Raw genomic sequence first — 25,364 nt, 5'->3', positions numbered from 1 at the left:
CTTGTTGAAATTGGCCTTGCCCTAATATGTTTAATTTGAGGATCAGTCCCATCTTTGCTAGAATTAAAAGCAAAGGAATAAATCTGAACACCACCCCCCCCCCCCCACCTCCTACACTAGCTGCACACCCAGGTGCTCTATCCTCCTACTCCTCCTCTCACTGATTGTCCAGAGATCAGTTCAGAAGACCTACTTTTAAACCTACATCCTAACTCTACATTTGTTTAGCCACACCTCATCTCATTCCCTACTGACATCATTGGTGCCAACATGTAGCATGACTTCTGTCTGCTTTAGCCTCACCTTTAAGAATGTCCATATATCACATTAGATTCTCATTCATGGTTGATATCAGCCTGGATTTTCCCTGCTTTGTGGGGCCAGGACATACCTGGACAATTGTCTATATTGCTGGAGATGTCAGTGCTTTTACTGAAGGGGAATAGCTTCATTAGATGTGGGACTGTACAGCTGGGATTTCAGCTTCCACACTCTTTGTTGCCACAGGCTGTTTGATGGCTCTGTTTCCTTGGACATTGCCATCTTGATTCTACAACTGGTATCGGATATCGAAGTGTCCCGCTCACAGTTCAGAGTCAGACCACATTATGAGGCACAGCTCCATTCACCAATGAACAACATTTACACCAATTAATCTACTAACCCTGTACCTTTTTGAAGGGTGGAGCATGTGGTGGAAACCCACACAGACATGTGGAGAACATATCACGTGAATGAATAGATGTTTGATTTGACATCAGAGGCTTATATGGCACCAGTGCCTGAAGGCACATGTATAGAACTATTGGAGATTCCTCTGGGACAATGAGCTTTCTTCTTGCTCCGTCCCTGGGTCCCACCTTGCCTGAGGAATTAATCCTTCCACCTGCTGAATTATCTGCCTGAGTAATTACTGCTCTCTGAATTGTGTTAAGCGATTGCTAACCAGCTGCAAGTTCTTGCGCTCCTGTGCAGCCTCCCTTAACGGCACTCTTCACCCTTTGATATGTTGTGTGCTGGTTGGTGGCATGAAAACTGGGGCCAACTGAAGTGCAGCTACAACACCTCTTGACAGGGATGGCCATTTAACGAGTACATTACCCAAGCTAAAGCCCGTGAGTGGGAAGAAAGGTAAGACCTGTTTGTGCCCTTTCTGGAATTAAAGGCGTTTTGGCTCTTGCAGATATATTTAACATGTTCTTAACCACAGGTGTAGAGCCAGAAGTTTGGAAGGTAGCTCATGTTGTTCTGTGGTTTAAAAAGGCTCTAATCTGGGAAATTATAGGCTGGTGAGCCTGACATCAGTAGTAGGTAAATTAATGGAAGGTATTTGAATAGACAGGGACTGATTAGGGATAGTGTGATAGGTTGTGTTTAACCAAACTAGAATTTCGCCAGGAAACTTGATGAAGAAAAGGCTGTGGATATTGTCTACATGGACTTTAGTAAGGCCTTGACAAGAATCCAGATGGGAGATTAGTCAGGAAGGTTCAATCGCTCATGTAGTATCTTGAATGAGACATTGGCTTTACAGGAGAAGCCAGAGAGTAGTGGTGGATGATGGCCTCTATGTCTGGAGGCCTGTGACTAGTGGTGTGCCTCAGGGATCGGTGCTGGGACCATGGCTGATTGTCATCTATATCAATGATCTGGATGCAAGAGTGGCAAATTGGATCAGTAAATTTATGGCTGACACTAAGATTGGTGGTGTAGTGGATAGTGAGAAAGGTTTTCAAAGCTTGCAGAGGGTTCTGGACCAGCTGATAAAATGGGCTGAAAGTGGCAAATGGAATTTAATGCAGACAAGTGTGAGTTGCAAAAAGAACAGGATTTCCCTTGCCCTCACCTACCACCCCACCAGCCTTCACACCAACATGAATCTTCTACAATTTCTTCCACCTACAATGAGATAACATCTCCTCTCCTCTTTCTGCAGGAACCACTCCACCCGGGACTTCCTCGTCCACTTGCCCCTTCCCACTAATAGCCCTATTACACCTACCCCTGTGACAAGAGGAGATGCTCCACACCTCCCTTGCCACCATTCAGGGCCCCAAACAGTCCTTCCAAGTGAAGCAACAGTTCTCTATAAGGGTAATCTACCACGTCCATTCCCACCTTGACTCAGGGCCAAAAGGCCAGTGGTATATCTTTACCTCCTATATGGATACTGTGAGACCTACTGAGTTCTTCCAGCAATTCTATGTGTTTAACTACAATGAAAACACATGGAGGCTTTCATGCTTACTACACTCTGGAGATGGCAGATGCTGGAATCTGAAGCTAAACACAATCTGCTGATTAACTCAATGATTTGAGCAGTCTCAGTAAAGAGTTTTAGCTTGAAATATTGACCATTCAGATGCCTGTCATCTGGTCAGATAACGAACCTCTCAGTGGGTGAGCATTTTGGATAATATGATCACAACTCCCTCACGTTTAGCCCAGCCATGGGTCAGGATATGTAGGGAAGTATTTACTTAGTGGAGGGCTGATTGTGGTGGCATTAGGCAGGGTGTTAATTCCTCCCTCCTCTCCTCATCCCTGCTGTCCTTCATCTTTTTATTTAAGTGCCTGTCTATAGGTTCTTAAGCTAACAAAGGGCTGAACGTTGGTTACCCTTTACATCCTCTGGATGCTGCATGACCTGCTGAGTTTCTCCAGCACGTTTGTGCATTGCACTTGACTTGAGCACCTGCAGAGGAGAGGTGACGGACAGCAGTGGCATGGCGAAAGTGATTGGCTTCCTTTGTGAATCTCTGCTTCACTTTTCCACCCCCATCAATCCCTCTGGTTCTCGAGGCCACACCACAAGGAACTGGAGTGTATCTGGTACCACATGGTATCTGGAGTGTTTCTGTTTCTCATTTTCTGGAAGTCTGCACGTTAACACCAGTTGGTAAATGTCTGTGCAGGTTTGTACTTGTTTACACATGTTTGTACGTGTTTATGCAGGTTTGTTCAAGAGGCTGTGCATTTGTAATGGAGCCTGTAACTGCCTCCCTTCTCATTCAGGTCCAGCTGCATTGTGCTGATACCTCCATGCCTAGGTACGAGACCTTGGATGATCGCATCTTACAAAGCCTTGACAACGTTGAGCCAGGTACTCTCTGAATCTATCAAAACCCAACAGTTTGTCAAATGACAGACCCCTGAGTCAGCCTTCACTCTGTAGCCTGCAACCTGCTAATGGCTAGAAATTGGATTTGGTGTGTCTGTTCTCCGAGATGTCTCTGCTCCTCTACTCCACCAAGATGCAACTTCCAGGAATATGTTACATTTTTTAAAACTTTAGCCATACAGCACCGTAACAGGCCCTTCCAGCTCACGCCTGTGCCGCCCAAATACCCCAAGTGACCCACACCCTCTGAATGTTTTGAGCAGGAGGAGGAAACTCACACAGACACGGAGAACGTTCAAACTCCTTACAGACAGCAGTGGATTCGAACCCCAGTCCCGATCGCTGGTGCTGTAATGGCATTGTGTTAACCGAGCCACCTGTCAGTGACTGCTCTTTGATTGTCCTAATTCCATTGCTTTACCAACAGTGTCAATAATCTATAACAGCGATGATCAATGATTTCCAACACATGATCTATCCCACTTGAGAAATACAAGTATGAAACTAGCCACTTGCCAGTTCTTTAGTTTCCTACGTTTTCCCAACGTTGAAGCAAACGCACATATTAAACATTTTTCTTTGAATTCTTTTGAACTGTGTGGATGTAACCTCTCCAGGGGTTCAATCCTCTCCGAGTTTTATAGGTTCTCCCCTTGGACTGTAACTGCGGATATTTCACTATGTTATTCCCACCTGTTCTGTCTCCCTTGGAAATACTGAAGCAAGCAAAATAATGATTTACCATGGATGGGAGGGGTGTGGAGGGCTATGGTCCTGGTGCAGGTCAGTGGGACGAGGCAGAAGAATAGTTTGGCATGGAGTGGATGGACCAAAAGGTCTGTGTTGTAGTGTTCTACAGTTCTATTTCTTCCCTCTCATTACTTGTGGTGTTGTCCAGTCTGCCTCTTAACCAGCCTTTCTCGTTTTATTGCTGAGTCTATAAAATTCTTTACTGTTTTGTGATTTGTTCCGAGATAGTTTAATTTCATTTAGCCCTCATTGTGGTGAGATGTAATTACACCACTAGGTACCAGGGGTCATCCTGGTGATCTTGTCTATAAAGCAGTCCAGAGCTACAGTCTAGCCTTCTAGGTTCGTCTTGCAGAGAGACAAGACCTCTTAGTGTACATATTAAAGCTGTCTTCTACTCGCACTGCTGGTGTGGTTATTGTCAGTACACTCATGTTCTCTCTGATCACAGACTTCTGCTGCTTGGGTATTTGTTTGAACCTCTGTCTGCATCCTCATTGCTCTCTTGCTAAAGTTGACTGAAATGGCAGCTGTGGTTAGATTTGTGAGATGCACCGTGTGTATTAGTGGAGGGAAAGAACTTGATTTAGAAATCAATGCAAGAGAAACTGGATGAAAGTGTTAGCATTTGGACTTGTACTCCCGATGTGATTGAAAACACAATCAACTGTCTGGAAACTCCAGTAATTACAGTAAAGACACAAAGGGGCATACACGTAAATCAGATCAGATGCTATTTATCATTGTGTAATAAAAGAGAAATGTAATATTACATGAAATTGCCTTTAGTCTGCTATAAGGTGGAGAAAGATTCACCATTAGCCTGGTGCCCCTTTACTTTCCGAGAAAGCGAAGCCTCAGAGTTGGCGAGTGTCTGTGGATTTGCCTCCAGCGCTGTCACAGACTCCTGTTTAGTTCAAATCCAAACCTCTGACAAGGTGAAGAAGGCTTCAGCGCTCAGGCCCCTTCGGAAGCCCTTCTTCCCCTCAGCACCCCTTGAATCCTGGTTCCAGTACCTGGTTCTCATGAGCCCAATGTGGATCCTTTGACCTCGTTACCAGCAGTTCACAGCCTGTGTGGGTTCCTCACCCGCAAGTCACCAGCAGCTCACCACCTGTGTGTGTCCTTCAGCCACAGAGCCCCTTGCTTACCATCCTTAGGGTTATCTCCTCTACTTATCCTTCTCAAGGGTGAGGAGGGTGTGTGGTCTCCCTGTTTCTGGTGCCTCGAACTTGTCTGCTGCTCCCTCAGACTCTGCAACCCCTCATAGCCACGGCAGGTGCCACTATCTTGGGTCTAGACCCCATGGTCACAGGATTTTAAATAAAACACTGTCAGCTTCTTTAACAGGCCACTTAAAACCTGTACTAGCATTGGGACTGGGTGATAGGATCCTGTGGGGGGGGGGGGGGGTCTGCTGTATCTCTGCTCCCTGCTCTCCTGCAGCAATAGTTCTGACAGGGCCGCCAAATGTGGACAGTTTTTAAAATGGAAGATTAGGCACTTACAAACATAGCACTCCAATGTGCCAGTTGTAGAGTCACACAGCACAGAATCAGACCCTACAGGCTAACTTGTTGTTGCTGACCAAGTTCTCTAGCTGAGCTGGTTCCATTTGTCTGTATTTGGCTTATCTCTCCCTAAACCTCTCCTGCCCCTGTAGCTGTCTAAATGTGTTTTGAACATTGCCATTGTCCCTACTCCCACTACCTCTCTGTGTGAAGAAGGTGCCCCTCAGGTCTCTCTTCTCACCAATCAAGTTTCAGACTCTCTACCCTGGTAGAAATTCTGAGTCTCATTGTTCTCTCCTGGTTTAGCAAACCTTTTAGCTGCCTCCAGGCCAGGGAGACTGTCAGCCTCAGATTAGTTCAGTACCTCTGTGCTCCCTTTCAAATCTTTCCCCTCTCACTTTAAATCTATGCTCTCAAATTTTAGAGACCTCCCTATTAGGAAAAAGACTGTGACCATCCAACGACTATTGTTCTCAAATAAAGACAAAAAGTGATATCAATTTCCAAGGAATGAAAATCATTGAACAGTTTAACTTGATATGTGAAACGAGATGTGTTTCTGAGAAAGGCTAATTATGATGAGAAGGTCACAAGAGAGGTTTTGGAATCAAACACACATTGAATTATTTCATTGGGCATCTGTAGTAAATCTTAAAACGTTACCTTGTTATTCTGTCTTTATCCTTCTGTGGAATCTCATGGGGTATGGCCGTCATTTACAATTTATTTCTTTAAAGCAGTTAACATCAAAGAGACTGGGCCATGGAAAGGGGTCAAAGTGGAAGGGAGAAGATGTCTTCTTCTCTTTGGCTTGGCTTTGCGGATGAAGATTTATGGAAGGGTAATGTCCACGTCAGCTGCAGGTTCGATTGTGGCTGACAAGTCCGATGCGGGACAGGCAGACACGGTTGCAGCAGTTGCAGGGGAAAATTGGTGGGTTAGGGTTGGGTGTTGGGTTTTTCCTCCTTTGTCTTTTGTCAGTGAGGTGGGCTCTGCGGTCTTCTTCAAAGGAGGTTGCTGCCCGCCGAACTGTGAGGCCCCAAGATGCACGGTTTGAGGCGATATTAGCCCACTGGCGGTGGTCAATGTGGCAGGCACCAAGAGATTTCTTTAGGCAGTCCTTGTACCTCTTCTTTGGTGCACCTCTGTCTCGGTGGCCAGTGGAGAGCTCGCCATATAACACGATCTTGGGAAGGCGATGGTCCTCCATTCTGGAGACGTGACCTACCCAGCGCAGTTTGATCTTCAGCAGCATGGATTCGATGCTGTCGGCCTCTGCCATCTCGAGTACTTCGATGTTGGAGATGAAGTTGTTCCAATGAATGTTGAGGATGGAGCGGAGACAACGCTGGAGGAAGCATTCTAGGAGCCGTAGGTGATGTTCGGAGCCGAACAGGAGTGTGGGTATGACAATGGCTCTGTATACGCTAATCTTTGTGAGGTTTTTTCAGTTGGTTGTTTTTCCAGACTCTTTTGTGTAGTCTTCCAAAGGCACTATTTGCCTTGGCGAGTCTGTTGTCTATCTCGTTGTCGATCCTTGCATCCAATGAAATGGTGCAGCCGAGATAGGTAAACTGGTTGACCATTTTGAGTTTTGTGTGCCCGATGGAGATGTAAGGGAGCTGGTAGTCATGGTTGGGAGCTGGCTGATGGAGGACCTCAATTTTCTTCAGGCTGACTTCCAGGCCAAACATTTTGGCAGTTTCCGCAAAACATGACGTCAAGCACTGAAGAGCTGGCTCTGAATGGGCAACTAAAGCGGCATCGTCTGCAAAGAGTAGTTCACGGACAAGTTGCTCTTGTGTCTTGGTGTGAGTTTGCAGGCGCCTCAGATTGAAGAGACTGCCATCCGTGCAGTACCGGATGTAAACAGCATCTTCATTGTTGAGCTTGGTCAACAGGAGGGTCAAAGATTGTGGAAATCAAATGGGAGGTTAATAGGTTTAGGGGAAAATATTTAGAACGATGATAATTGTAAAGCATATGTTACAACACAGAACATTAGAGCACATTATAGGCCCTTCAGCTCACAATGTTGTGGCTACCTATGTAAACCTGCTCAACAATCTATCAATCCAATCCTTCTCTCCCTCACACCCATAACCATCTATTTTTCTTGCATCCATGCGCCTGTCTAAAAGAGGATATAGAACGGATCTAGAGTTGGGTGGAAAAGTGGCAGATGGATTTCAATCCGGATAAGTGTGAGGTGATGCATTTTGGAAGGATGAACCAGAAGGCTGAGTACAGGGTTAATGGTCAGTTACTTAACAGTGTGGATGAACAGAGGGATCAGGGTTCAGATCCATACATCCCTCAAGGTCATCGCACAGGTTGATAGGATGCTGGGCCTATGGGATGCTAGGATTTATTCATAGGAGGTTTGAATTCAGGAGTAGAGAGGTCATATTGCAATTCTATAAATCTCCGGTAGGACCACATTTAAGAGGATTGTGTCCAACTCTGGTCACCTCATTGGAGGAAGGATGTGGAAGCCATGGAGAGGGGGCAGAGGGGATTTACCAGGACACTGCCTGGATTGGGAAACAAGTCTTATAAGGCAAAGTTAACAGAGCTGGGACTTTTCTCTTTGGAGCTTAGAGGATGAGAGGAGACTTGGTGGAGGTCTACAAGATTATGAAAGACATAGATGGGTGGACAGCCAGCACCTGTTTCCCAGGGCAGGATCAGAAAACACCAGAGGACATTTGTACAAAGTTAAGAGAGGGAAGGTTAGGGGAAACATCAGGGGTAAGTGATTGGAATGCCTTGCTGGAGATGGTGGTGGAAGCTGAAACGTTTGGGCATTTAAGAGACTCTTAGACAGGCACATGGATGAAAGAAAAATTGAGGGTTATGGGGTATGGAGGATTTTGCACTTTTTTTGGAAGGAATATATAGGTCGGAACAACATTGAGGGATGAAGGGCCTGTACTGTACTGTTCTAAACAAGATGCTGGAGTTGAGTGCAAAACACAAACATGCTGGAAAAACTCAGCAAGTCACACAGCATCTGTAGGAAGTAAAGGGTAACCAACATTTTCAGGCTTGAGTCCTTCATTAGGTATGAACAGAAACAGACAAGTGTCTGAATAGAAAAGTACGAAGAGGGGAGAGGAGGAGAAGAGGGAGAAAGGGGCAGGGGGAGGAGCACAGGCTAACAGGTAAGAGGTCATAGGTGGATACAGGTGGGAGGGCAGAAGAGAAAGAAGCTGAGGTGGTGGGGGAGGGCAGTTCTGTTATAGGAGAAGGAAGGGGAGGGGGTGGGGAAGTGAAGGAGAGGAGAGAAGGATAGAGAGATTTAAAATTTAAACATTTTAAATTTAGGCATACAGCACAGTAACATGAACCCGAGCCGCCCAAATACCCCAATTAACCTCCAACCCCTGTACGTTTTGAAGAATGGGGGGAACCCAGAGTGCCTGAGGAAACCCACGCAGACACGGGGAGACATATAAACTCCTTACAGACAGTGCTGGATTCGAACTCAGGTTTCTGCGCTAATCTTACCGCCCCATGCTAAAAGTTGGTTAATGCCGTCTGGTTGGAGAGTGTGCAGACGGAGTACAAGGCACTGCTCCTCCAACTTGTAGGTGGTCTTGGTTTGGCAATACAAGCCCATGAATAGGCATGTCCATGTGGCAGTGAGGTGTGGAATAGAAATAGTTGGCCACTGGGAGGTCCTTGTTGCAACGGACAGAGCAAAAGCGCTCAGGAAATGATCTCACAGTCCGCGTCCATTTTCTCTGATGTTGACGAGACCATATCTGGAGCACTGAATGCAGTAAGTGACCCCTGCAGATTCACAAGTGAAATGTGGCTTCACTTGGAAGAACAGTTTAGGCATTGTGATTGATGGTGTCTGTTTATCTGATACTAAATTCAACACAGGGTTGATAGCAGCTCAGTATGTGTGCCTATCACTTACTTTAAATTGAATTTCTGTCCCTTTCTGTTGAAAATATATCTCCACCTAATGTTAAATTATGTTGTTGAGGTCCTGTTAATAGACTAATTCTTTGTAATTTTCCATTGTTGTCTCTTCATGATTACTGGATATTTCTCCACTGAACTGACCAGGGGGAAAAATTGCTGCAGCCCCGCCATAGAATTTTCAATTAAAAATAAAAACATGATGCTGGAGAAACTCAGCTGGTCAAACAGGGTACTTTATATAGCAAAGATACATCTACGTAACCAACGTTTTGGGCTTTGAGCAAAATGTAGGCAGACCCTCAAGTCAGGCTAAATGTGGTGCACAGTTAGCCAGAATCAGACACACACAAAGATAAAGACTGTACAACAGGCTTTAATCCACAAAGACTTCCACAGAGCCAGGCTGGCTGTGGCTGCAGCAACTCTGAATGAGGTCTTGGGAGGCTGGCGCAGGCTTATATCCCGGAGGGTGATTGACAGCTGACAGGGTGGGGCTTGATCCATTCAGGCCGACTCATTGACACCCGGCCAGGTGTTGTCCTGTCCCCTTACACTCCTACAGGAACAGAGGTTGCCCCCTGCAGTAGGCCGGTGGTGTACTACCACACTAAGTATCTTTACTATATAAAGTACCCTGTTTGACCAGCTGAGTTTCTCCAGCTTTGAGTTTTTACAGCAGATAATGTATCAGGTCGATAAATATGATACTAGATTTCCTCAACGTTGCTACAATTTTGCCCTCAATACAAACCAGAAGGTGCTGGGAACCTTTCGTAATCCAGAAATCATTCCCAATCACATGAATCAGGAATTATCTCTCCATAGACATTGCTCTGATGTTTCTCCATATATTAGAAAAGTTTGTCATCAACCATTTCCTGTTGAAAGTTTGGTAAAGAAACTCTATGGCATAGAACACTACAGCACAGAAACAGGTCCCTCGGCCCTTCTAGTCTGCGCTAAACCCTTTTTTCCTACTTCCACTGACATGTTGAAGTTGTACAAGATGCTGTTGAAGCCCCACTTGGTGTATTTAATACAATTTTGGTGGTATAGGAAGAATGTTGTCAAACTGAAGAGGGTGCAGAGAAGATGTTGCCAGGACTTGGAAGGTTGAGCAGGCTGGGGCTTATTCCTTGGAGGGCAGGAGGATGAGGGATCATCTCATAGAGGTGATTTAAATGATGAAAGGAATAGATTGGGTGAAAGTAGAGGGACTTTTGCCCAGAATAAGGGAATTAATAGCCGGAGGACATGGGTTTAAGATGAAGGGGAGAGATTTAACAGGAACCTAAGGGGTAATGTTTTGCACAGAGGTTGGTGGGTATATGGAATGGGCTGCTGGAAGGGGTGCTTGAGACAGGTACTATTGCAATGTTGAAGAAACTTTTAGATAGATACATGGATAGGATGAGTTTAGAGGGATATTGGCTGAATGCAGATGGGTGGGACATGGGTGGGTGGGACATTTTGGCCGACATGGGCAAGTTGGGTTGAAGGGCCTGTACTGTATCCACTCTGTGTGGGTCTGTGGATCCACTTGCTTTTGGAAAGGCAAAGACTGATTAGGGATAGCCAGCATGGATTTGTGTGTGGGACATCATCTCTCACAAATCTGATGATGACTTTTTGAAGAGGTGACAAAGAGGATTATGAAATAGGGTAGTAGATGTTGTCTACATGGACTTTAGCAAGACCCTATATGGTAGGCTGGTCCAGAGGTGATCTGGGTGAGCTGGGCAAAGAAAAACAACCTTTTCTTGGTGTCCTGGGTAAATTTGTACCTCTCACTGTTCATTTTAGATTGGTCACAGTGTTTGAGCTACCGAAAGAAAATAGACACACACACCGAGAGCACTTCAGTTTATTACAAATTCAAAGCTGATTTCAAACTACAATATGCTAGCCCTTCCTAATTATACTTATCAACGCCTGGACTGGTCCTAACTGCCGAAGGGGGCAATGACCGCACACTTGCAGTAGGTTGTTGGGGCGCCGGTTCCAACTTCTCCACCTCCCCCGACCGGTTGGTTGGACTCTAGAAGTTCTTCTTCTTGCTGAGAGATGTTGCCACCTCTCGGAGAGTCTCAAACTTCAGCAGCGGGACCATGGCTTATGTTACCGAAAAACTGCTTACCCAAGCACCTATTCTCAGCACAGTAAGAAAGATATGCGAGCAAGCTAGCATGCTGAGGCTTCTATCGAATAACATAATTTTCAGCTTATCACTTTGAATATAATGGTTTATTTTCCATCAAGGCTAGGCCTCTGACAGTCTGTGACCAAAACAAGCAGGAAGATTAAATGTTCTTGGTACACAGATGTCCTTTCGTCAGATAACTGCATCTCTGGCCCCTTGGTGGAATTGAGCTTATGTCTGCTGATTCTAAAACACAAGCAGGTTCTCAGCCCTGCAGAAGCAAAGGCTGCAAAAGTAAAAAAAACATGGTTTAAATCTTCCATTACATTCCACCCCTTGGTCACAGGCTGTCAGACACGAGACCTAACAAGCATAAGAGTATAGAAGGAGCATAAAAGAGAAATCAAAACTACAATAATCACAAAAACAAGCAATAAAGCGAGCAACCAACAGAGAATAGTGTGGCCCAACCCCCCCCCCCGCAAATGTACCAGTTAACCATGAAAAAGGATTCCAACCAAGGCTCAAACTATCCTGTGGGCCACAATACCCAGACGCTGGAGCTCACAAACAGATTTTGAAACATGCTGAACAATAACAGAAATATAAGCTGCACTTGAGGCGGGTGACCGAGGACTTCCTTGGTGTAATGCATCGGGCCGTGTCCCCCACGGGCAACTCCCTCAGAATGTCCTCAACATTACAAATCCAATTGCTGGCAACAAAGCAGCGGTTCAGCCAGATCAGCAGGAGCGCAAGACGGAGGACCTGGAACAAAGAAGCCTGACATATGTCACTCACGATGCGATGCAGTAAGCGTTCAGTATTTAAACAAACTAAACCATCCTGTCCCTCAATAGCTACCCACCGAGTGTTACCATGGGCAGGTGTCACTATTTCCCTTTTTACAGGAGGGCCACTACCTGGTGGTGCCACCCATCCCTTTTGTCCAACATTCTCTAGCTCGGGAATGGGGGCAATGACTGTTTTTCCTCTGGAATAGGCTGTAGTTCAGGAGCGTGAAGAAGTCGGTGGAAAGGTGTACCTCCCTTTAAAGGGCGATGATTCAAATTGTCGACTGCCTGCTGCAGCACATGGTACTACCCCTTCAGGGTCCCCAGTGGTGTTAATAAACAAATTTGTTCCTTCAGTAAGCCGTTCATTCGTTCAACTAACCCAGCAGCCTGCGGGTAATAAGGAATATGGTGAACCCATAAGATACCATTATCAGTTTCCCATCACAGATTGCCTTCTCGGAGAAGTGCGAGCCATTATCAGACTGAATCTCCTCTGGTACATCATAACAAGAAATTAAATGGTTTAGTCTTTGGATAGTGCTAGCTTGGTCAGCGTCTTGGAGGGAAAAGCAAAAACCAGGCCTGAAAAGGTGTCAACCATTACTAGGATGTAACATTTAGCCATACAGTCTGGCATGGGGCCTATGTAATCAATTTGCCAGACCGCAGCTGAGCGAGCACCCTGTCTTATTCGGCCATGCGGACCAGGAAGAACGGTGTGGGACTTCACAAGCTGACATGCTGGGCATGTATGCACAACCATGTGGACATCATGCTGATAGACGGGTAAAGCATGTGTATGGCCCCACATAGCTGATTCCTTCTCCCCCAAATGGCCACTCTGTTCAAGTGCCCATCGAGCCAGGGGGATGGTATCGGCGCGGCTGATAGAGGCAAGCTGATCTGCTACTGCATTATGTTGTACCATGTCAGTCATCACATTGGTATGGGCGTCAACGTGATATATGGTTATCTCACAATGATGGGAAGCATCCCACAACAGCTGCCACAACTGTTTGCCCCATACTGGGCGATCATGTCGTTCTTTTGCCTATCAGGCATCCATACCACTAGTCCATTAGCCACAGCCCAGGAATCAGTAAACAGGCGAAGAGGGTGATCATGGGGTCTAGTGGTAAAGTGACCACCTTCAACACAGCATACTGGCTGGAGCCACCTTCCCCCTCCTCTGATAAGTGAGTTCCCAACCTGGGATGGTAAGCCACCACCTTCCACTTTTGCTTTTCTTGCACCCACCGGCTGCTACCATCAGTAAACCAGGCATCCTCTTGTTCTGCTGGAGTGAGCGAATCATATGGTTTACCCCACTGAACTGGTGAAGGGCGTAGGGGAGGAGGCAAGGCGGGTTCAACGTCCTCATGACGAGACGGAAGATCAGCCATCTGTTCGTGTATGCGGCCCACCCCTTCAGGCCCTCTGGTTGCACGATTCTGAATATACCACTTCCGTTTAACAATAGAAGACTGCAGAGCCCACCCGATCTTTAGCCAGGACCCGGTTCATTATTGGAAATGCAGGTCGCAATTGAACATCTGCATCGCCTGTCATTCTTTCCGTCTCCAGCAGGGCCCAGTAACAAGCAAGTAACTTGTTCAAAAGCAGAATAACGAGTGGTAGCCTCGAGCATGGTACGTGACCAGAATTCCAGCGGGACTCGGTGACCCTCTTGTTTCTGCCAGAGGCTCCAGGAGGCCACATCATCAGTAATGGAGACCTGTAGTTCATAGAGGGTATCTGGGATGCGGAGAGCAATGGGCAAGGCCTGAAGAATAGCCTGCTTGGCGGATTGGAACGCCCTTTCCTGATCGTTACCCCATAAAAAGTCTGCTTTCTTTTGGGTAACCTTATATAGAGGACATAAAATATGCTAGCAATCGGGATGGGGGTTTAAGTACCCCAATAACCCTAGGAAACGCTGGGTCTCTTTTTTGTTAGTAGGAGTGGCCAAGACTGCGATCTTATTGCGAACTTTATCGGGAACCACCTGTTCTCCAGCATGCCACTGAATTCCAAGGAAAATAATTGTCTGAGACGGGCCCTGCACCTTGGCGGGGTTAATGGCCCACCCCCTTTGCATCAGGGCATCTTGGACACTCTCCATACCTTCCTGTACCATCTCTTCTGTGGCCCCTTGGATCATCACATCATCAATATAATGGTGAATTGAGAGAGAAGGCGATGCTGGCACCGCCTCCAAATCACGAGCAATTAGGCTGTGGCAAATAGTGGGAGAGTGTACATAACCCTGAGGGAGGCGGGTGAAGGTATACTGGCGCCCCCTCCAGGTAAAGGCGAACTGATCCTGTGAGTCCTCAGCTATAAGAATACTGAAGAAGACGTTAGCGAGATCAATGACAGCATACCATGTTCCTGAGTTCCCAGTAGCAATGTTTTCAATAAGGGTAACAATGTCCGGAACTGCCGAAGCAAGTGGTGGGGAATGTTTGTTACCCTTGTTGGAGTATGCTTACATTGGTCAGCACAACATTGTGGGTCGAAGGGCTTGCACTACGCTGTAATGTTCTATCTATCACCTTGGTTGACATTGGGCTGACGGATTTGTTTCCATGCTGTATGAATCTATGATGTGATCATTCCATATACTGGAAAATTATTTCCAAAAGTTCAATGGTCTCTCATTGAAGTCTCGCATTTCAGTAGAGCAGGCTGCGTCAGTGGAAGAGTTAGTTGGTCAATAATCTCTCATTGTGATGGAGAAGTCAAAGGTAACACATTTGTACAATGCAGAGAAGTGGATTAATGGGTGAAAGGTGAAATGTTTAAAGGAAATATTAAGCGGGACTTCTACACACAGAGTGGTGGGAGTGTGGAACGAGCTGTCAGCTGAAGTGGTGAATGTGGGTGTGATTTTGACATTTAAGAAAAATTTTGACAGGTACATGGATGGGAGGGGAATGGAGGGCTATGGTCCGGGTGCAGATCAATGGGACGGTGCAGAAAGATGGTTCAGCACAGTCTAGTTGGTCACCTTGTGACCTGTCGGTCTGGTCTGGGGCACCAATACCTTTGAGTGGAAAGCCTTGCAAAAGGTAATGGACACAGCCCAGTTCATCACAGGCCACACTCTCCCCACGATTGAAGTGCTAGCAATCGGGATGGGGGTTTGAATCATGCACTGCCTGTAATGAGTTTATATGTTCTTCCTGTGTCTGTGTGGGTGCTCTGGGGATTGTGGTTTCCTCCAATTGTTCAAAATGTACCGGGGGTTGTCGATCAATTGGGTTAATTTGGGCGGCTCGGACTCGTGGGCCGAAAGGGCCTGTTACCGTGGTGTATGCCTAAATTAAAATTTTTTAAAATTTATCAGTAATAGAAATTTGCATCACCCAGGACATGCTTAGTTCCTGATGCTGCTATCACAAAGGAGATCCAGATGTAACAAGACCTATACCTCCAGGTTCAGGGACCTGTCCACCATCAGATTTCTGAAGAACAGACTCATTTAAGGACTCTTACATTTCTCATTATTTATTACTGAATATTTATTTTTCACTACTTGTACAGTCAGTTTGTTCACATTTGTCTGTTTTGTTTACCTTTCTTTTTCTTGCGTACAGTTTGTAGTTCTGTCTGGCACACAGGGAAAATAATCTAGGGCTGTAAGCGATGTCATGCATGTACTCTGAAAATAAATCGGAATTTTGAACTTGAACCTTTTACTTCCCATGGATGCTGTGTGACCTACAGATTTCCTTCGTCACACTTTTGTGTTGTGCTGAACTCAGCATTGAGTTTGGAAGGTATGAAGGGCCTAGTTAGATGAAGAGGTTCAGCCTTTCAAACTTAAAACAACAGGTTCCATCATTCGCAGGGCACGAAGGAGGATGGGAGGTGGTGTTCTGAAAAGGAATGATCCCATCTGGATCTGGACTGTCCTTTATGGGGAGATCACATTGTGATTGTAGAATGAGATAATTCTGGGCACAGTCCAACTGGAAAGCATTAACATTGACCTCTCTAGTTTCCATTAGCCACCCCCACAATCTTCTTCCCACCAACCCCCTCCCCCCCAACTCTAGTCTCCTTTCCTCTAGTTTTCTCTTTCTCCCCCTCTTTTCACTCTTTTACCTCAGCTCTGCACATACAGAACCAACCCCCCCCCCCCACTGCTCCCTTTCCCCGCCCCACCAATCAGTTCTCACCTTTCTTCTGCCCTCTTCTCCATATCCAATTATTACCTTCTGCCTGTTGGTCTGTACTCCTCCCCCTGCCCTTTCTTATCTGTTCAGAAGCTTTCTGCTTTCTCCATACTTTGAAGAAGGGTCCAGGCTCGTAATGTTGGTAATATATCTTCACTATCTCTTGTCATTGACAAGCCTCATTAGTTAAAATCAAGAATGCCTGGGAGCAGGATTTGAACTTCTCGCTCTCCAATGAGGTTTGGGATTGTATTTTTAATTTGACTAACGCCATTTCCTTTTGTGCATGGCATTATTTGTTGCAATTTAAAGTGGTCCACATAGCACGTACGTCTAAAGTTAAACTGTCCTGTTTTTATTCCGATATGAATCTTGTTGGGACCTGCCCTAAGGTTAGAAAAACTTTGGAAGGATGTTTTTCTTTTCTATTTAAAATATTTTTATTGAGTTTAATAGGTAAAACCCTTTATACCTGGTTTTATAATTAATAACATACACCATATCATATCCATATCTCATGAAAATTATAGATTGGAAGTTTACCTACTTAACTTATCCCTTACAAAATCTCAAATTCTATGATTATTTTGAGTTAATCCATTCCTCATAATGTGCCCAAAATTAATGTTGAATAGAAAATAAAGAAGATTTAATTAAGATTCCCTTATATTTAAAAAAGGGTTTTTCAAACATTATCGATGATTTTAAATTTAAAATTAGATCTTGCCCTTTAATTGCTCTTTTTGGAATATCTCAAGAGGGCGATGTATTACTGTCTTCCAGTCAGGGCCAAATTTTATCTTTTACTTTGCTGATGGCCAAATGTGCAATCTTGATAAAATGGAAAGGTAATAACCCAGCCACAAATGCACAGGGGGCTAAATGGCCTTAAGTCTTGTTTAAATTTAGAAAAAAACTGGCTATGCTCTCAAAGACATGGGGTTCATTTATGGACGACTATCGTAATGTTAAGATTTAGTGTTTATTCTGGAATTTTGGCGCCGTGTTGTCCCTTTCCGAGAAGGTCTCACTTGATTCATATGTGTACATTCTCAACCTTGTTTAGAGCAAGGGGTTTTGAAAATTTTCAAATTTTTTTCTTGTTTTTTTTTGTTGTTGTGCTTTAGTTTGTTATTAAGAATGTGCTCTGGATTTCTTAATTATGATCATATTTGTGATCTTTTTTTCTAATTTTGCTGCACATTGTATAATTGTTCATACTTTAAGTATCCATAAAAATATTTTAAAAAGAAAAGTAATGTATTTTTTTACCTCCTATGGATGCTGTGAGACCGACTGAGTTCCTCCAGCATTTCTGTGCTTTTCCATGAATGTTCGTTCAGCGGGAAGGAAACTGTTTAAATCTGGGGGCTGCATGATCTCAGACTTGTGAATCTCCTTCTTGACCAGAGTGGGTGAAGAGAGTGAGGCCGGGGTGGGATGAATCTTTCAGTATGTTGGTTGCTTTTCCAAGGCGGCAGGGAGTGCTGATGAAGTTGGTGGGGAGGTTTGTGTGATGTGGTCTGAGCCACATTCACAAACCTCCACAGTTTATCTCTGCAGTAACGTTCAGTTCCATCAGGAAGGCTGCTAGCAGAATGGAATAGATTTGATCTCTGTCCCAGGAAGAAGCAAAGGACTTTGAGACCATCTTAGTGTGGAATGGAGGTGTCAGAGAGAGAGAGAGAGAGTGAGGCTGTATGGACCAAGGAAGTAACATTGGGGAGGGTATTGAATTGCTGTGATATAGATGGGAAGTGGAATGGTGCTGCTCCAATTAGATGGTGGTTCTTTATGGGGACAATGCTATCACCACACTTTTGGGTTTGAATCTGCCACTCTCTGTAAGGAGTTTGTACATGCTCCCCGTGTCTGCATGGGTTTCCTCCAGGTATTCCGGCTTCCTCCTACCATCCAAAATGTATGGGGGTTGAAGATTCATTGGGATATTTGGATGGAACAGGCTCATGGGCCAGAAGGGCCTGCTACCGTGCTGTATGTCTAAATTTAAAAAAATGCATTTTCCACTCCCTGTCTGAGGCCAGGTTCCATCCCGCCCCTCCTTGAGTGCAGCACAGGCTGCCTGGAATTAGGGAGGGGTGGCAGGTTCTGACTGGCTAGGCAAGTTTTAATGTCATGAGTAAGAAATGAGAGCCATTTGCTGATCCACAGGAGGCTAATTACTGATAATTTAAGCACCGGGACTAAAAGCTATTGCAACAATGTAGCATCTCTTGTAACTAAGTGAGTCATAAAGCCCGCACCCTGATGGAACTGACACCATCACACCATTATGGTTTGGGGTAGAAAGTTGGAAACATTCAGTCAGCCAGTGAGCAAACGCTGCCCGCTGCCCGTTCTGCTGAGTATTTTCAACATTCACACTAGTTTCCTTCTAATAGGAGTTGCTGTACTCCAAGCTTCCCTGCTCATCAACCGTGTCCCTCCGCAGCCCAGATCCCCACCGCTTTGTGGGAAGTTGTGGATTCAAATACAGCGCTGTAAGGAGTTTGTACTTTCTACCTATGACCACATGGGTTTCCACCGAGTTCTCCGGTTTCCACCCACAGCTTAAGAATGTGTGAGGTTTAGAAGATTAATTGGGGTATTTATGGAGATCGGGCTCGTGGGCCGGAAGGGCCTGTTACTGTGCTATAACTCTGAATTTAAAATGGAGTTATTGAAGATACAAGAGACAGAACATGCTGGAATCTGGAGCAAGAAGGATGCGTCACAAGCCTTGATTCAGACTCTCGACCTGAAACATCTACTATCTCTGTTCCCCCCCCCATCTATCCTCCAACCATTAGTCTCTGTTCTGCACCTTCTCTGGCTTTGTCTGTACTCTCAAGCAGGCAGAGGTAGAGAAAGGATGCCAACATTCAGTGTGAACCTAGTGGGACGATCCACATTATCACAAAAACCCATCACCCCAGCTTCCTGCTCTGGGAAAATCCCACTCCTCCCTCTCGCTGAAACTTCACAAAGTTCTTGGGGCAGCACAGTTAGCGCAGGAGTTAGCATGATGCCATTATAGTACCAGCAACCCGGGTTACAACCCACTGCTGCCTGTACACTCACTCTCCATGTGTGTACATGGGTTTCCTCCGGATGCTCCAGTTTCTCCCCAGCCTCCATAAAAATGTACCGAGGCTTGTAGGTCAAAGAGACCTGTTACCGTATTGCATGTCTAAATTTTTTAAAAAATTAACTCCTTCCTGATCTGAGGAAGGGCCTTTGGCCAAAAACACAAACTCTGTTTCTTTACCCACGGAGGCAGGCTGACCTGCAGAGTGTTATTTTTTTTTGGCATTTTCTGCTTTTATTTTCTATTTCCAGTGTATGCAGTGTTTCACTAAAGCCAAACATTTGGCTGTGATTATATTTCTGCTTTGTGTGAGGTTGACACGTGTAAGCTGTGGCTTTGGCTGTGAACCATCACCATCTCCAAACTCGGACTTGGTGGCAGGTGGAGCAGGTTGGGGTGGGCGGGTGGGTGAATGGAGGGAATGGTAAAAACACAGAAATGATGGAGGAACTCAGCCAATCTCATAGTTCCCATAGGAGGTAAAGATACATTAGCAACATTTGAGGTCTGAGCCCTTCTTCAAGGTAGAAGAAAAGAACAGGAAGGGATCAGAATAAAGAATGAAGACTGGTTGGGGGGGTTCCAGAGCAACAAAAGCTGTTAACTGGATATGATAAGAGAAGAGGTGAGAATTGATTTTTGTTCTTTGAAAGGAGGCAGAGGGAAAAGGGTAGAGAAAGAGAGAGAGAGTGTGTGTGTGTGATCGAGAGCTGAGGGAAAGATGATGGGAAAGAAGAGGGGGTGGGGAGCTTAATGGAAGCTGGAGAAGTCAACGTTAATGCTATCCAGTTGGAGGGTGCCCAGTCAGAAGATGAGGTGTTATTCTTCCAAATTGTGAGTGGTCTCAGTCTGGTAGTGCATGAGATCATGGACAGACAAGTCAGCAAGGCAATGGGACAGGGAATTGAAATGGGTGGCCACTGGAAGATCCACACTATTGCAGTGGACAGAGCCAAAGTGCACAACAAAGAAATCTCCAAGTCTATGCTCAGTGTCTCCGATGTAGAGGAAACCACAACAGGATCACTGGATGCAGTAGATGACCTCTGGAGATTCACTAGTGAAGTGTTGCTTCACTTGGAAGGACTATTTGGGGCCCGAATGGTGGCGAAGGAAGAGGTGTGGCTGCCAGTTGAGCATCTCCAAGGGAGATGGGTTGGGATTGGTGATGGTGTCAGGAAGGGGGATGGAAGTGAGATGATGGATTGCACTGCTCAGCAGTTGTACAGTCAGACAGGCAGAGCTCACCCACTCATCCAGGAACTTAGCTGCCAGGCATTCGTAACTTTTCTCTCATATTTATGAGAGATGCCAGTGGATTGTAGGGATTATCATCCTGTGTGCTCCACTCTACACTACTCCACTGGCTGGAAAGATTGAGGTGGAAGAGAGAATTGGAGCCTGTGATATGGAGGTAGTGTCTTAAGAAAGCAGTCTCTATCCTCAGAGACCCCCACCACTCAGGTCATGCCCTCTTCACTCTGCTACCATCGGGGGAAAAGGTACAGGAGCCTAAAGATGAGCAATCAGCGGCACAAGGACAGCTTCTTCCCTGCTGCCATCAGATTCCTGAGTGATCAATGAACCACAGACTCTGCCTCACTTTGACTTTTTCTCTTTCATACACTATTTGTATTTATTTTGAAATGTAGATTATAGAAATATTTATACCAGTGAACCTGCCACAAAACAACTCATTTTGTGACATGTTCTCATGACAATAAATTCTGATTCTTTAAAACCACCAGTGATCCCACAGTGTAAACCCCCCAGTGACCCCACAGTGTTAACCCCCCAGTGTCTCCACAGTGTTCCCACAGTGTAACCCCCCAGTGACCCCACAGTGTTAACCCCCCAGTGTCTCCACAGTGTTCCCACAGTGTAACCCCCAGTGACCCCACAGTGTAACCCCCCAGTGTCTCCACAGTGTTCCCACAGTGTAACCCCCCAGTGACCCCACAGTGTTAACCCCCCAGTGTCTCCACAGTGTTCCCACAGTGTAACCCCCAGTGACCCCACAGTGTTAACCCCCCAGTGTCTCCACAGTGTTCACACAGTGTAACCCCCAGTGACCCCACAGTGTTAACCCCCCAGTGTCTCCACAGTGTTCCCACAGTGTAACCCCCCAGTGACCCCACAGTGTTAACCCCCCAGTGTCTCCACAGTGTTCCCACAGTGTAACCCCCAGTGACCCCACAGTGTTAACCCCCCAGTGTCTCCACAGTGTTCCCACAGTGTAACCCCCAGTGACCCCACAGTGTTAACCCCCCCAGTGTCTCCACAGTGTTCCCACAGTGTAACCCCCAGTGACCCCACAGTGTTTCCACAGTGTTCCCACAGTGTAACCCCCCCCCAGTGACCCCACAGTGTTAACCCCCCAGTGTCTCCACAGTGTTCCCACAGTGTAACCCCCCAGTGACCCCACAGTGTTAACCCCCCGTGTCTCCACAGTGTTACCCCCCAGTGACCCCACAGTGTTAACCCCCCAGTGTCTCCACAGTGTTCCCACAGTGTTATCCCCAGTGACCCCACAGTGTTAACCCCCCAGTGTCTCCACAGTGTTCCCACAGTGTAACCCCCCAGTGACCCGACAGTGTTAACCCCCAGTGTCTCCACAGTGTTCCCACAGTGTAACCCCCCCCCAGTGACCCCACAGTGTTAACCCCCCAGTGTCTCCACAGTGTTCCCACAGTGTAACCCCCAGTGACCCTACAGTGTTAACCCCCCTGTGTCTCCACAGTGTTCTCACAGTGTAACCCCCCAGTGACCCCACAGTGTTAACCCCCCCGTGTCTCCCCAGTGTTCCCACAGTGTAACCCCCAGTGACCCCACAGTGTTAACCCCCAGTGTCTCCACAGTGTTCCCACAGTGTAACCCCCAGTGACCCCACAGTGTTAACCCCCCAGTGTCTCCACAGTGTTCCCACAGTGTAACCCCCAGTGACCCCACAGTGTTAACCCCCCAGTGTCTCCACAGTGTTCCCACAGTGTAACCCCCCAGTGACCCCACAGTGTTAACCCCCCAGTGTCTCCACAGTGTTCCCACAGTGTAACCCCCCAGTGACCCCACAGTGTTAACCCCCCAGTGTCTCCACAGTGTTCCCACTGTGTAACCTCCCAGTGACCCCACAGTGTAACCCCCCAGTGTCTCCACACTGTTCCCACAGTGTAACCCCCAGTGACCCCACAGTGTAAAACACTAAATCACATTGTCTTTCTGTCTCTTGATGCAGCCTCAGAACCAGATAACCCCAAAGAGACCAGCGAGGTGTGGCAAAGACTACTGGTGAGTGTGGCTGTGAGCTGCGGGAGCTTGGGATGGCATAGACTGCACATTCTCTGATCAATCTGAATCTCGTGCTAGGTGTGGGGCTGGTGAGCTGGGTTTCGAGCTGATATTCAATGGTCATTGTTGGGTGGCATGTTTCTGCTGGGTTTGGTTTATACACCGTCGGGGGGGGAGGGGGGACTGCTTTCGAACCGGGGGTGGGTATTAGCAGCAGGAGAGCTCGGATTCCTGTTGGGGGTTCTAGAGGGAGTGGGCGTCAGCAGAGAAGAACAGGGGCCTGAGATACAAGCTTTTCACACTCGTGAGTACATGCAACCAGCTGCCACAGGAAGTGGTAGAGATGCATACACTTGTAATGTTTAAAACAAATTTAGGATGACACACGACCTCAGAATTAGGCCAAAGTCTTTGCAGCTGAGTTTATTGGCAGTAGGATGCTGCACTCCTGAGCAAGCTGCCATTGTTTCTGGTGGGTTGGTAGTGATCACCTGAAAATAATTTGCTCTGTTAAGCTGCTGGAGGAGGTTGAGCAGGTGCCCCAAGGCTTGCTGGCTGTAGATTGCTCAAAACCTTTCTTCACCTTTCAGAACTTCTTCGACTTGTCTCCTTCCGCGATCTTCATTTTGATCAGCGAGTTCTTTGAAAAGCTTGCTTATTTTGGACTGAGAGGTAAGGGGATAGTTCTACAAATAGTTAAGACTCCATTCCAAATATATCCTGAGGATGTGAGGTTGGCCTGGAGTCTTGAAATCCTTAATACATTTGGGAGTTGGAGGATCGTTGCAGTTCAAACAATTCTTACCGTTCGAAGTGGGGCATAAACCACAGCCCCACTAGGGTGGCCATTTCCAAATATCCACAATGGAGGCCATCCCTCTAAGTTGTGCACATATTCACAAAACATGCACAGCGTAGAGGTAGCACAGCATCAGAAAGGTTGAGAGGGTGCAAATAAAGTTTACAAAAATGTTGCCTCAATACAGAGAAAGATTGAGTAGACTGGGACTTTATTCATTGGAGCGTAGAAGGTTGAGAGGGGATTTGATAGAGGTATTTAAAATTATGAAGGGAATAGATAGAGTAGATGTGAATAGAGTCTTTCCCCTGAGGGGTGGGGAGATTGGAACAAGGGGTCATAAGTTAAGGGTTAGAGGGCAAAACTTTAGGAGTAATATAAGAGGATGCTTCTTCACTCAGAGGGGTGGCTGAGTGGAATGATCTTCCGGAAAAGGGAGTTGCAGCAGGGTCAATTCTGTCATTTAAGAGGAGGCTGGATGAGGGTGTGCAAAATCATCGAGGATCCCTTCAACCCCACATAGAGCATCTTTCAGCTGCTCCTGTCGGGGAAGAGATACAGGAGTATCAGAGCCAGTACCACCAGGCTGAGGAACAGCTTCTTCCCACGGGCAGCAAGAATGCTGAACGACCAAAGGAGCTGCTCACACTAACCCTCTGAGACTCTCATATTCATGAAACAACATTTATTTATTTATCTGTCTAGATGAATACTGTCCTGCATATGTATTGATTGTCCGTATATGTGTTATGTCTGGTTGTGTGTCTGCACTTTTTTCACTGAGGACCGGAGAACGCTGTTTCGTTGGGTTGTACTTGTATAATCAATTGACAATAAACTTCACTTGACTTGATATCCAGTGGGTTAACATGGAAGGAAAACAGTTGCAGAGTTTAAATCATTCTATTTATTTGCCTAAGAAAGCTTCATTCTGCCACATTGATGTTCAGTGTCTGTGAACACCACTGTTGTCTCACTGTCACTTCTGTGTCTTCTTTGAGCCATCCTGGTGTTGTACTTCACTGATGCTCTCCAGCTCTCTGAGAACAAGGCCACATCGATCTACCATGTCCTGATCTTCCTCTCCACAACCTTCACCATATTGGGAGCCTTCATCTCTGACTTCTGTTGTGGTCGATACAGGTATGAGGCCACTGCCTGCTAGGTGCTTCAGATGTCAGGGTTTAAGTGATCTGATGGGGTGGATGTGAACTATTTTACCTGGGCAGTCCATTGAAAATGAGGTTGCTGTAAAAACCCAGTGCTGAAGAAACTCAATAGGTCGAACAAGACTAAAGATATATATCCAATTTTTCAGGCGTGCTCATCGAGGTATGAGCAAACTTTATGTAAAGGAGACAAAAGGGCAGTGAAGGAGAGAGATATGGGGGGAAGGAGTTGATGGAAATTGTAAAGTCGACATTTATTCCATCCAATTGGAGAGTTCCCAAATGCAATATAAGGTGTTGTTACTCCAATTTGTGAGTGACCTCAGTTTGGTAGTGCAGGAGGCTGTGGACAGACATGTCAGTGTGGCAAGGGGGTGTGGAATTAAAATGGGTGGTGACTGGGAGGTTGTTGTTGTTGCAGTGGACAGAGTGAAGGTGCTCAACAATATGACCTCCCAGTCTGCATCCAGTCTCTCCAATCTAGAGGAGACCAGATAGAGTAGATGACCCCTGCACATTCATGAGTGAAGTGTTCCTTCACTTGGAAGGACTGTTTGGGGAACTAAATGGTGGTGAAGATAGAGGTG

General features: G+C 46.2%; 2 protein-coding genes across 6 annotated transcripts in view; one reads left to right on the top strand and one right to left on the bottom strand.

Annotated features, from left to right (window-relative positions):
* The window catches only part of LOC138746757 (solute carrier family 15 member 1-like), a 90,555-nt gene that overhangs the window by 21,564 nt on the left and 43,627 nt on the right, over positions 1 to 25,364 (top strand). For all 5 annotated transcript variants that reach the window (XM_069905141.1, XM_069905142.1, XM_069905144.1 and 2 more), the window contains 4 exons: positions 3,016 to 3,103; positions 22,757 to 22,809; positions 23,400 to 23,481; positions 24,610 to 24,751. In XM_069905141.1, the coding sequence (XP_069761242.1) occupies positions 3,016 to 3,103; positions 22,757 to 22,809; positions 23,400 to 23,481; positions 24,610 to 24,751 (365 nt within the window). The remainder of the gene's footprint in view (positions 1 to 3,015; positions 3,104 to 22,756; positions 22,810 to 23,399; positions 23,482 to 24,609; positions 24,752 to 25,364) is intronic.
* Positions 12,034 to 25,364, bottom strand: part of ace (angiotensin I converting enzyme (peptidyl-dipeptidase A) 1) — a 135,400-nt gene continuing 122,069 nt past the window's right edge. The window contains exon 25 of the mRNA XM_069905136.1: positions 12,034 to 12,226. Coding sequence (XP_069761237.1) covers positions 12,159 to 12,226 — 68 coding nt within the window. The 3' untranslated portion in view covers positions 12,034 to 12,158. The remainder of the gene's footprint in view (positions 12,227 to 25,364) is intronic.

The sequence above is a fragment of the Narcine bancroftii genome, chromosome 12, assembly GCF_036971445.1.
Source record: "Narcine bancroftii isolate sNarBan1 chromosome 12, sNarBan1.hap1, whole genome shotgun sequence".
In the NCBI taxonomy this organism is placed as follows: domain Eukaryota; kingdom Metazoa; phylum Chordata; class Chondrichthyes; order Torpediniformes; family Narcinidae; genus Narcine; species Narcine bancroftii.
Note: the sequence above shows the minus strand (reverse complement) of the source record. Positions and strands in the feature narration are given on the sequence as shown.